General features: G+C 41.2%; 1 protein-coding gene across 2 annotated transcripts in view; it reads right to left on the bottom strand.

The window, feature by feature from the left end:
* Positions 1-473: 473 nt before the first annotated feature.
* The window catches only part of HACL2 (2-hydroxyacyl-CoA lyase 2), an 80,235-nt gene continuing 66,972 nt past the window's right edge, over positions 474-13,736 (bottom strand). For both annotated transcript variants that reach the window (XM_026716725.2, XM_087926016.1), the window contains exons 15-16: positions 12,451-12,556; positions 474-1,611 (exon numbers count right to left, since the gene is read on the bottom strand). In XM_026716725.2, coding sequence (XP_026572510.1) covers positions 1,433-1,611; positions 12,451-12,556 — 285 coding nt within the window. In that variant the 3' untranslated portion in view covers positions 474-1,432. The remainder of the gene's footprint in view (positions 1,612-12,450; positions 12,557-13,736) is intronic.

The following is a 13,736-nucleotide window of genomic DNA, read 5'->3' on the forward strand; positions in this document are numbered from 1 at the left end:
AATACTGAGTGATGAGAATTGATATCCTGAGCCCATTCACCGATATAACTTCAAAGAATTATACTTGAAACCAAGGCAGACTCCCCTCCAAAAAAAGTGGGGCAAAAGACATGAAGTTCATCCAGAAAGCTGCTTTGCTAAGCATGTTTCTTCTCAGCTGGTAAGGAAATAATGTAAGTGTAAATTGCACTGTCCTTACAGTATGCCCTGAAGATGCATGCAGAGCAGGTTTGTGGTATGTGATTGTCCATGGAGCTCCAATCACCAACATCAAGGAAATCATTATAATACAAAAATGTTAATTCTATATCTTAATTATATCCAAAAGGTTGACAAACGTTTACCGCAATTCAATCAAGAACCACTTGGGATTAAATTCTACTAAATTTGGAAGATGTGGTTCTGTGTAGATTTATTTCAGAGCAAGCTATGCCTATCTGTACCGAAATAGTATAGTTCTATAGAAAAATAAGTGAAGATTATTGATTTTTATTTGATGTCCAATTTGTATTAAATACATTCCTTAAAGCACACTATAAAAATATATAAATCATTAGTAGAATCTGGGTAAACTACAAATATGTATCACATTATATATTAAATTGTATCAATTGAGCAAGTTGTCAAAATACTGTGGAAATTAAGAGCTATAAAACTTCAAAATATGCAAAACACATATAACTAGAAATGTCTAACAAAATCACTCTCAAATTTGGTCAAACTATAATTATTACGCATTTTTTTAAAAAATTCAAAGATCATTATATATACTCATGAAGATTTAATAATCCAAAAGAGAAAATAAAACTAATCAATTGATTTTGTTCATTTAAGTTGCTTTGACAATTATATTTATATTTTTTCAGCTAAACTTCAAAAACTAATTTAACATATTTTCAAACTACAACTTTAGTTCTAATTTAATTTGAATATATGGCCATGTATTATTTTTATCACAAGGTATTTTGAGTATTCACTGGATTATATTTGCACTATCATTCTATTGTTAATATACTTTCTAGTTTTTCATATTCTCCTGAGAAATAGATTTTTGCCACACTGTAAAATAATTAAATTTCCTCCTTATCCATCCATGCTTTTTCCATTAGACATAGTCATTTTTTCTGATTGGCAAGTCAGGATTAGTCAATGAGGGTTACCAAGCTAAACATATCATCTTAACAAAAAGGAAAGAGCCACCAAATTAAAGCTACTTTCACCAACAAAAATAGAAGCAAAGTGAGACAACACAAATAATAAACATTGGCAGAAGGCTTCAAAGCTTACTAAGTATTAACAATAGCTAGCGATTTTGGCTCTCAGGATGACCCAACCCCTAGCTTAATGTCAATTCAACAGAGCCAGAGCCTTCATGCGAAGCAGAGGTTCTACTCCTTATGTAATTCTCAGATACTGTGGCCACAGCCACAGTCTACATAGCAATGGAGCCTTCACGAAAGGTTGTTTTCCCAATCAATGCATTGAGAAGGACGGGCTGTCCATTCCTGCATTTGGATTGTGCTGTCCGGATGATGTCATCCATTTGGTCCTCATTCTGGCGTGTGAGCAACAAACCTTTTCCTCCTAAACCTTCCACCACCACATGGTAATCTGCAAAGAAAAAATCATCACTCATCAATATGGGAGAAAGCATGTGTTGTGCAAATCCCACAGGGAAATGTCTAAGAATTTAGATTGGGAACCAAGTTGACAACAGCTCCTTCCTTAACAAGTTTTGCTACTGCAGGTCAGCTTTAAGTATCTAGCCACAATAACATAATAACATCTAACTTTTATTAGAGGTTTTAAGCATTGCATAAAGAAAGGGATGGAGAAAGGACTTGTGCTTTTTTTTTTTAAAAAAAAGACACAATACATGATATACAAGGGGGTGAGTAAGTTGTAGTCATCACTTATTGTGTCAGATCCGTGTATCTGCCATTCTTTAATGGAAGAAGAAGGTGGGGGGGGAGTTGGTACAAGTAATCCTTTTTGATGTAACCTGAATAACTTAAGTCTTGTATTTAATCTGTATAACTTGCACATAATATACAACTAGGGACTGGAGCCCAGATGCCTGGAAACTTGTCACCTCTTGGAGAGATAGCAAGAGGAGAAGGAGCCATAAAAATTCCAGCTCCGAAAGAAACTTCCTGGGAAACTTCTCAACTACGATCCCAGAAAAGGGTGTGGGAATCAACATGTTTCTTTGTATTGACGAAATCCACATCAGACTAAGGGGAGGGGTTCTAACTCCCTTTATCTATGCTGTATGCCTGGAGGCATATTAGACCCTGCTTTGACTAGTACCTGGATAACTTCCTTCCAATAATTCCTTTTGAAATACCCAGCTTTCAGAAGTTCGTTCTTATCATTTGAAGGGGAGAGAGTCTGGGCCTTACATAAAGAAGGATTTGCAATATTGGTCAACCTGGAGAGGAAAAAAAAATCTCCTTCCAAAAAAGAACTTCACTCTACTGAGGGGACCCTGCAAAAATGTCTGAACATAGCAAAGGAGCAAAGGGAAGCCGAATGCTGGGAAGAAACTTCGACAACTACCCAGCCAGACACTGGCTTTGTATATCCCATCAAAGACATCAAAGTTGCCTGCAAAAATTCCCCAAAGTCCCGATGGTCTATAGGCATAGAAAAGAGAGACAGCTGGAATGGAAGAACCAAGTGAATAATCCTCACCCATGGTAGCCATAAACCCAGATGGAAAATGGAGCTGGAGGCCCTTTCTGATCAGGAAGAATGGGTTGAGGACCCACTGGCAGATGACTGACTGAAACGGTACAGAAAGCGTCTCGTGGGGAAAGCCCTGGAGGCCTCAATGTGCGGGATGAACCAGGTCGCCAACGAAGGAGAGCGAGTGAACCAGAAACTGAGAGAACCTGAGCCATCACCCCTGATCCAGCTGAGAATGATTGAACAATGGAACAAGCCGGAGGACCAGCAGCAGTGCCAGGTATGCAACCCCTTGCCATTCCAGAGCAGGGGATTAACCCTGGCCAACCCAGAGACATAAAACTACAAAGAAAGATCCCGCCCTTGGGGGTGAAATTTGATGGGGACCCCCAGAAATTGGGATTCTTTCTGGTGCAAGTCCTCACCTATATGCAAGAATATGGGCGGAACTTCCAAAGCCAGGGGGCCCGATTGTGAGTCGTCAACCTGGCCCTAGAAGGAGCAGCTGCCAGATGGATGGTAATCCTCCACAATGTTAACTCCCCAGAGCTGAGGAACCTTGATCAATTCATGACAACCCTATGCCACCACTTCGAAGACCCCCTCGCCAATCGAAAAGCCCGCAACCGCATTAGGGTCAAAAAGCAAGGTCGTTGCCCTGAGGAATTTCACAACCTGGCCGGCTGAGTTGACTGGCCAGAAGATATCCTAATCTGTTGGTTCAAAGATGGACTCAATGAAAACCTGTACAATACCTGCCTGGCCCCGTGGAGCTCCAAACATTCTGCATGAATGGTACCTGATGGCAGAGGAGGTGGAGATAGATATGTAACCAGTATCGCAGTGGCAGGGTTTGGAAAAGATCCCCATCCCAGGGGAAGCAGGAGTTTTTCAAACCTCAAACCACCATGACTACAAGACCATCTGGCTGTTTTAAGTGTGGAAAGGAGGGGCACACGCCACAGAATGCTGGAAAATCCAACCTCTGAGGAAAAGAAACTGCTCTGAGAAGCTGAGAAGCCATGAGGTTTCTGTCCCCTGCAAACCCAGAGGAAGAACCCCCAAAGCCCTGAGGAGACCTGAGCCAATCTGAAAGCAATCTGGAAGATGACCCGCTGGTAAGCGACCCAATCGAACCACTCACTCTACCCACAAGACTGTTTATCCCCAGCCAAGGGAAGGGGAAGGAAGTTGCAGCGCTATTGGATTTGGGATGCACCTGGTGCCTAATCAACCCTTCCCTAGTAGGGAACTTGGTAATCCACCTAAGGAAAATAGAAAACCTCATTGCTTTCTGTCAATTAGATGGAATTATAGTGGGGGTGGGGGAGCCAGCCAGTTTTGCCACAGAACTGTTGAAAATAGAACTGGGGAACCATAGTGAGATGCTCATGTTCATTGTAGCCCCAGGAATGGAAGGGCCACTAGTCCTAGGACTCACATGGCTACAGAAATGGAATCCAAAAATAAACTGGAAGAGAGGAACCGTACAGTTCCAGAAACATGTAGCATTTGCAAACATCCCAGAGGGGGGGAAAGAAAGAAAAGAGAACAGAGAACCAGCCATGACTGGCCAGCCGGCTGAACCCATTAACATCCCTAAAGAGTACCAGGATTTAGCCCAAGTATTTAGCAAGAAGGCTTCTGATGAACTCCCACCTCATCGCGCCACAGACTGCACCATTGAAATCCTACCAGGGGCTAAACTTCCAAACCCAAAAATGTATTGCATGTCCCCCAGAGAATTAAATGAACTCAGAGCATTTAGCGATAAAAATCTAAAAAGGGGTTTCATCGAACCTACCCAACCAAAAATAGCCGCAGTTTTATTCCGCAAAAAGATGGATCCTTACGCCTCTGTGTGTATTTTCGTACCATGAACACCATATCCGTGGAGAATATGTACCCACTCCCCCTCATGAAGGACATGCTAGCTCACCTCTCTAAAGGAAATTTTTTTTTCAAAGTTAGATTTAAGAGAGACATACTACCACGTCAGAATAAGAGAGGGGGATGAGTGGAAGACTGCGCTTAACACCCCACTGGGATGCTACCAATTTAAAGTGCTCCTTTTTGGACTACAAGGAGCACCTGATGTATTTATGTAACTAATTAATAAGGTTCTCCATGATTTTTTGTACAAAGGGGTTCTGCTTATCTCAATGACATTTTAATCTACACTGAAACAAAAGAGCACAATAAAGTTACTCTGAGCAGTTCTCACAAAACTCCAAAATGCCAAACTATATGCAAAACTTTTTATATGTGAGTTCCACCAAGAAAAAATTAACTACCTGGGATATAGAATATCCCATGAGGGAATAGAGATGGATCCACAAAAAGTAAAAGCTGTCATCGATTGGGAGCCGCCCCATACTTGCAAACAACTACAAAGCTTCCTGGGTTTTGCAAACTTTTACCATCAGTTCATTCCAGCTTTTGTGAATATCGCCCTCCCCATCACAAACTTGTTAAAAACGAAAGTGGGGGGAGAAGCCGAAGCCAAGGCAGCCCCTTACCTGGACGATGGAATGCAAAGCGGCATTCGAAAAACGTAAACACCTATTCTCAGCAGAACCAATCCTGAAACACCCAGACCCTGAACAACCATTTGTCAACCAAGCAGACACTAGCAATGTAGCAGTTGGAGCAGTTCTACTCCAAGAAAATGGATGTGGACAGTTACAACCATGTGCTTATACTTCCATGAAACTGACAGAAATCGAGCAAAGATGGGCCATATGGGAGAAACAGGCATATGCTGTGTGATGGACACTCCTCACATGGAGACATTTCCTAGAAGGGAGCCAAATCCCCTTTGAAGTCTGGACCGATCATAAAAATCTAGAAGCCCTGAAAACTCCACGTAAACTCTCAGAAAAACAAGCAAGGTGGGCTCAATATTTTAAACATTAATTTCACTCTCAAATATTCCCAGGGGAAAAAATTTCTTGGCAGATGCCCTGTCTAGGAAACCCCAATACAACAGCAAAAAGATTGAAGTTGTAAACCCATGATCCAACCAACCCAACTTGCAGCCAAAGTAATTACCCGAGCGCAAGGGAAGAAAGAACCACTGATTGACAATGCAACAACTTCCAAATTTAATGAGACTTCCGGTTTGCAAGGCTTCGGCAGCGGCAGGGATTCGTAGGGGCAGCTGAAGACAGGGGGGATCCGGATAGGGGTTTGGGGGTGTCGCAGACCCCCTCCCCAGCCGGCAAAACCCCCTTTTCCCAAGGTGGAGGAGCGGCGGTCAGTAATGGTCGCCACAAAAAACCCTGCAGCTGGATAAGATTGTGCAGGAGGAAGAAAGTCGGAAGAGTCGTGAAAGTGGTTTCTGACCAGGATAAAGTAAGAGAAAGTACCCTGGAATTTGAAAATTGACAAAGATAAATTGTTTCCAGAGAGAGTTACAAGCAGCGAATGGAATTCCAAAAGGGAAAGTTTATTTTTCTTTTTACTCTCCTTCCTAACGTGACAGCGGATGGAACTATAAGAGAAGAGAAATCGGAAAATCTGCATTGGAGGTAATTAAATGCTGAAGGGATAAGGATTTCTGAACATTTAAAAAAAATCCTTTTTGCTGTGAGTGGGAAGGGAGAGGAAAAAAAATTGGAGCAGTATTTGAAAATAAGGAGAAGATTGCCTAGAATTTTAAAGAGTTATTAAACATTAACAAGACTTCTAAAAGATATATTTTAAATGGAACTTTGTGATTAAATACTAACCCCAGAAAGTGAAAGTGAAGAAGGAGAAAGTACTAAAAAGAAACAGCTTATTTGGACTGCTTGGTGATTTTGGAACTTCTGAGAACTATCTTTGATTAAAAGTACTTGGGTGATTTTTTGGAAAAACTTTTTCTCTCCATAATGGCATCACTTGTGGATGGATTGAAACTTGAATATAAAAAATATAAAAAAGAAGAACAAGAAGGGAAGGATTCTCTTGGCACTCTTTTTCAATTTTTAGAAATGGCGGTTTGTACTTATGAAAAACTTACTGCGCAACAGGATGACTGGGATAAAGAAGAAGCCATTTTTGATGAACAAGTGACTTTATTTGGGGAAAGAAAGGAGAAAGAAGAAAAGGAACAGGGGATTTTAAGACTTGGAAAAACAACCAAAAAAGAGAAGAATAAGGTGAAAAGTGGATACTATGTTAGAAAACAACAGAAAGGAGGAAAGCAGAAGAATAAAAGGGAGGTGGAGAGACAAGGGGGTAAAGAGGGTAAGGAGAAGAATAAGCAAGGGAGGAAGGAAGGGATGAGAAGCCTTAATGGTGGGGAGCTAGATGCAAAGAAACAAAAGTCTTTTAGAGACAATGGGTAAACTTTATTGAAAAAGGGATTCTGGAAAGGTACATTAGATTGCATTTTTATATTTGTACTTAGAAATAATTTTAGAAAATTGGAAATAATATGTAATTTAAAATGTGATAAAATATTTAGTGTAATTTAGTGAAATTTTTGTCAAGGAAAAGAAAGCAATGAAATAAATGAGAGATTTGAAGTAGGAGAAGGGGGAACATTCCAATGAAATAATGATTTAAAATATGTGATGTGGGGGGAAAATAATCATGGAAAATAGATGTTCCCATAAAAGTATGATATTTAACTGAAAAGTAATGTGTTAAGTGTTTAAGATATAAATGAATATTAATATTAATGAATAGATTTGTATTGGCATTGAGTAATATTGTATAATTTTAGAATGTACCAAACAGAATCCCAATGTAAGCTATGTATTTTATATTAAGTATTATAAATGTAGGGGAAAGAGATAAAGGCGTCATACTCCAATTAGTGTACAGGAGAAGTTTTGTTTAAAGAAGAAAGATAAATGGATAGCTGGAAACAGAACAGACAAAGAATAATAAATATTATGATTTGAATTGAAATGAGATAAATAAAATAAAACTAAGAAAATTTAAAAGAGATGAGAAGCTATATAGAAAATTGAAAATGGTAATAAGATATGGAATGGTATACAAAATGAATATGAATTTGAATTTGTGTCTGTGCGAAGAGTTGTAACCTGGGACTAAGCAACTTTCAGAAAAGATGTTTTTTATATTTCTATGTTTTGTGTCTTTGTGTGTTTATGTTTGATTGAGTTAATAAAACCTTGGAGGAACGTTAGAAGAGGACAATTGAGAATAAAAGATAGAAGAGAATAAAGCAAGTTAGAAGAAACTTGAAAGGATATGTATGTGTTTATAAGGAGATGTGTCAATGGTGTATAAAATGTTTTATTTGTTTTATTTGTTTTGTTAAAATTTACAAATAACTTTCAGAAAAGAGGTTTTATGTTCTTTTGTTTTATGTTTTGTATGTCTTTAAAAATCAATAAAATTTGTTTTTTTTAAAAAAAAAAACTTCCAAATTTAAGGAGGCACTACTTTAGGACAACTGGCTAACAAAAACATTTACTTACTCAAAGATGATCTAGCCCGGGTAAAAAACAAACTTTATGTCCCTGCCATGAAACAATGCCATGACTCAAAAATGGCTGGACACTTTGGATTTGTAAAAACCCTGCACCTCATCAAAAGACAATTCTGGTGGCCATCTCTCAAAAAAGATATTGAAAGCTATGTTGCTAGATGCGCTGCTGCAAAAAGAAGACAAGGAAAATCCCTTGGGCTTTTACAACCAGTGGCAGAACCTTCAGCACCCTGGAGAGAGAGATCTCTATGGACTTTATAGTGGAGCTCCCTGAAAGTGCAGGAAATACTGTTATTTGGGTTGCAACTGACCTTTTTTCAAAACAGGTTCATTTTGTACCCTGCCAAAAGATCCCAACAGACATTGGCAAAGATGTTTCTAATACACATTTATTGCCTCCATGGAGCTCCCCAACAGATTATCTCAGATAGGAGTTGTACAATTCACATCTACATTTTTGCAGGCATTTTTAAACCTATTAGGCTCCACCCGGGGGTTGTCCTTGTCCAATCATCCGGAAACTAATGGCTTGACAGAGAGAGCTAATGGTGTATTAGAACAATATTTAAGATGCTTTATTAATTACCAATTGAAATGATCTTTCTTTTGCAGAGGTAGCATACAATAACTCAGTCCATAGTAGCATGGGGTTCACCCCATTCCAAGTAGCCACAGGACAAGAATTCAACCCCATGCCAGAACTACCTACCATGGAACCTGAAATTCCCTCCCTTAAGGAGTGGATAAATAATTTGTAAACCATTTGGCTAGTGGTCAGACTAGCTAGAACAGCCTTCAAAGCTCTAGCGGACAAAAAATGCTGTGATCCTAAACTATTCAAAGTCGGGGACTGCGTATATTTGTCTACAAAGTCCCTAAAATCATTGCAACCCTCTAAGAAACTGGGACCTAAATTCATTGTCCCATTTTCCATCTCCAGAATTATCAATTCTGTTAGTGTAGAGCTTCTACTTCCCAAAACACTAAGACAGGTTCATCCAGTATTTCACTGCAGCCTACTCAAACCAGAGATCACTTCAAAACTTCGACCTCCCCTTCCCACACCTCCAACTCCCTATATGGTACATAGGGAACAACATTTGGAAATTAAAGATATCCTTGATTCGCGCACTTACCATTGATCCACACAATATTTAATAGCTTGGAAACACCTTCCCTCCTCACAAAATGAGTGGGTAGCCAACGACATATAAAAGCACCCACATTACTACGGAAGTTCCACCTGAAATACTCTCACAAACCATCCTAAATTGTAAATGGAACACATGTTTATGTCTTCCAGGTGAATTTCTTAATTTTTTGACGAGAGCAATATGTCAGATCCGTGTATCTGCCATTCTTTATTGGCTGCCTCATTTCGTATCCATTCAAAGTTTCCATTATATAAAACATAGCTTTGAGACCAATCCTCATACACTGCTCAAAAAAATAAAGGGAACACCAAAATAAGACATCCTAGATCTGAATGAATGAAATATTCTTAATAAATACTTTGTTCATCACATAGTTGAATGTGCTGACAACAAAATCACACAAAAATTATCAATGGAAATCAAATTTAGCAATCCATGGAGGTCTGGATTTGGAGTTACACTCAAAATTAAAGTGAAAAAAAAAACACTACAGGCTGATCCAACTGTGATGTAATGTCCTTAAAACAAGTAAAAATGAGGCTAAGTAGTGTGTGTGGCCTCTACGTGCCTGTATGACCTCCCTACAACACCTGGGCATGCTCCTGATGAGGTGGTGGATGGTCTCCTGAGGGATCTCCTCCCACATCTGGACTAAAGCATCCCCCAACTCCTGGACAGTCTGTGGTGCAATGTAGCGTTGGTGGATGGAGTGAGACATGATGTCCCAGATGTGCTCAATTGGATTCAGGTCTGGGGAACGGGCGGGCCAGTCCATAGCATCAATGCCTTCATCTTGCAGGAACTGCTGACACACTCCAGCTACATGAGGTCTAGCATTGTATTGCATTAGGAGGAACCCAGGGCCAACCGCACCAACATATGGTCTCACAACGGGTCCAAGGATCTCATCTCGGTACCTAATGGCAGTCAGGCTACCTCTGGTGAGTGCATAGAGGGCTGTGCGACCCCCTAAAGAAATACCACCCCACACCATTACTGACCCACTGCCAAACCGGTCATGCTGGAGGATGTTGCAGGCAGCAGAACATTCTCCACGGCATCACCAGACCCTGTCACGTCTGTCACATGTACTCAGTGTGAACCTGCTTTCATCTATAAAGAGCACAGGATGCCAGTGGCAAATTTGCCAATCTTGGTGTTCTTTGGCAAATGCCAAAAGTCCTGCATGGTGTTGGGCTGTAAGCACAACCCCCACCTGTAGACGTTGGGCCCTCATACCACCCTCATGGAGTCTGTTTCTGACTGTTTGAGCAGCCACATGCACATTTGTGGCCCGCTGGAGGTCATTTTGCAGGGCTCTGGCAGTGCTCCTCCTGTCCCTCCTTGCACAAAGACAGAGGTAGCAGTTCTGATGCTGGGTTGTTGCCCTCCTACGGCCTCCTCATCTCCTGATATACTGGCCTGTCTCCTGGTAACACCTGCATGCTCTGGACACTATGCTGACAGACACAGCAAACCTTCTTGCCACAGCTCGCATTGATGTGCCATCCTGGATGAGCTGCACTACCTGAGCCACTTGTGTGGGTTTTAGACTCCGTCTCATGCAACCACTAGAGTGAAAGCACTGCCAGCATTCAAAAGTGACCAAATCATCAGCCAGAAAGCATAGGAACCGAGAAGTGGTCTGTGGTCACCACCTGCAGAACCACTCCTTTATTGGGGATGTGTCATGTCCCTGGTGGAGACTGACTCTGAGGAAGAGGAGGAACAGCCAACAGGGAGTGGGAGTGTGGCTCCAGAGGTGGTGGAGGAGGCTGGGGAAGGGCAGAGGCTGGCTGAGCAGTCAGAGGAGGATCCAGGCCCATCCCCTATCCATGCTAGGTCACGCAGGGATGAGAGGATCAGGGAAAAGTGAGGTCTACTCAGGAGATTACCATGATCCTCCTTGTGGCTTGCAGCTGGGAGCTATGTATATAAGTTTGCAACTGCGCAGTTAGAATTTGCAGGAGTGAATTTAGTGTTCCTTAAAAGAGGTTTATCTTTGCTGGCGTTCTTCCCATGGATTCTCCTCAATTATTTTCCTGGAGCTTATGAATAGTTATCTTGGCTTGCTTTGGAACTCTCGTCAATGCTGTTTGTTTAGTTTTCTTTTTGGCTCATTATTTACTTTTGTGACTTTAAACTGTGCCTAATAAAACAGTGAAGTTAAGTTGAAGGGCTTACCGGACTTTGTTTTGGGTTATTTTGAGAGACTACAGGTCATCACAGGATGTCTTGCTAAGTGCTTTCCACCTGTTGTCTATTCCATTTGCACAACAGCATGTGAAATTGACTGTCAATCAGTGTTGCTACCTAAGTGGACAGTTTGATTTCACAGAAGTGTGATTGACTTGGAGTTACATTGTGTTGTTTAAGTGTTCCCTTTATTTTTTGAGCAGTGTATTTACAATTCATTGTAGTTGCTTGTGGTTATGTTATTATCATCTATGTGCTTTGCAACTGGTACACATTTGTAACTGTTGCAGCATCCCACAATCACATGATTGCTATTCACTTGCATCCAAACCAGCTTGCAACAAGCAGAGCTAACAGACCACAGAAGTAAAATTGCAAGTTATGGTCATATAATGTTTTTGCTTAACAACCCAATGGAAAGTGACATCATAAGCCCATTATGGCCATGTGAGCTTCTACTTAGTGACTGCAACATTTAGCAACAGAACTGCTGGTCCCAATGTTGGTCATTAAGCAAGGATTGCCTGCATCAGATTCAGTTTTTATTGAATAAACAAGCTTTATAAGTATTATTTATAAATTATAAATAATACAAACTGTAAATACTCCAAACAAGGATACACATACTCTCTATATTATAAGATGGAAAGCAGAAGTTTATCTTTGTAGGTGCTTAAAAACTTTTATCAAGTTGGTCAAAATACATGGTATACATGAAGCCAGCCTGGAAATGTGAGATCTTGGTATTCATTCTAGTTCTGATTCAACAGATGTACTTAGCAGGGATCAGTCCATTTGAAATCAGATCAGAAATTTGTGACAGAATCAGGATTTGTTTCAAGCCAAGGAGCTGTACAAAATGCTCTTTTGCTGGTCCTTCCTGAGAGCCTGGGCTCTTTTGCCCTCAGACTACCTGTATTTCTAGATAGTATAAGGCACATGAAATTATGCAGGCTATTAACTCACCTAAGTAATCCAGTGCACAGGCTACATTGCTACCCAACAAGGGCACTTGTTCCCTGGAAATTTGAGTCCAGCAGGCATCATTCCCCACAAGGGCAATAACAGGTATCTGAAAGAGTGGAATAACTATGTTAAACTGAAAAAGTGATTGAGGAAGCTATTCTCTACTCCAGTAGTCCCCAACCTTTCTGGCTCTGTGGACCAGCGGGGGATGATTTCACACACATAACCTAATCCCATACATGCGCAAATGGACCTCTGCATGCTCAACTGCTGCTTACGCAGCCGAGTTTCTAACGGGCCATGGATGGGTAGCCAGCGGTGAACCAGGGGTTAGGGACCTCTGCTCTACTCTTGACTTTATTTGATTAAAATTGTCCTCAATGCTGAAAGACTCTTGGGAGCTTACAAAAAAAATTAAATTAAATTAAACGCAATACCCAAGAAAAGTGCTGTCTGCCAAAAAGTGAACTGAAGATAAGGTGTACTGGAATTATCCAGGTTTAACTTGTTGGCAGAAAGTAAATAAGGTGGGAGCCTTGCATATTTCTGGAGGGAGAGTGCTCTACAAAGCGGAGAAATATCTACTGCCTTATTCAGATCCCTATACCTCTTGAGAAGGGGAGACTTTCAGCAGGTCTTCCCAAGATTACCAGACCAAATAGGAGGATTCAATTCTGGAAAGTCATTTCAAGATGTATCCCAGTGTTGTTTCTGTACATGATTTTAAACATAATGACTCCTGTGTTTTCTACTGGGGCTGTTGGGTCTTTTGGTTTACTCAGGATGTTTTGGAGGACTTAAATTGGTTTGTATGCTATGCTGATGCCATGAGGTTATAACAGTCTGTTGACTCAGAAGCCCAGAAGAAAAAACAGGAGTCATCTACAACAGTGGTCGCCAACCGGTGGGCCGTGAGAAAATTTTGGTGGGCCACAGAGAAATGTCCTCCCCAAAACACCCCCCACAAAAGCAATTAATCCAGGCTGCTCCCTGGATTATGGCCCGCCCAGCCACTGGCCCCCACCCTTCGGCCAAGCACAAACCTTGAAAAAGCAGCACAGCCCTTGCTGGCCAGGACGAGGTAATGGTGCTGTTGCAGCAAGAGGGGGCTGGTGGCACAGGCGGGCTGAAGCATCGATGGAGATGGCTGGAAGGTGCAGGAGCGCCACACTACTTGCATTTGCGCGGCACTCCCGTACCTTCCAGTTTGCCTCTCCTGGTCTGGGCTCTTCCTTGATGGCCACGGGCTGTAGATATGGCCCAGGAAAAGTACCGGCTGGTGGTGG

Source organism: Pseudonaja textilis, chromosome 2 (genome assembly GCF_049901715.1).
Source record: "Pseudonaja textilis isolate UNSWEBS1 chromosome 2, rPseTex1.2, whole genome shotgun sequence".
Taxonomy (NCBI): Eukaryota; Metazoa; Chordata; class Lepidosauria; order Squamata; family Elapidae; genus Pseudonaja; species Pseudonaja textilis.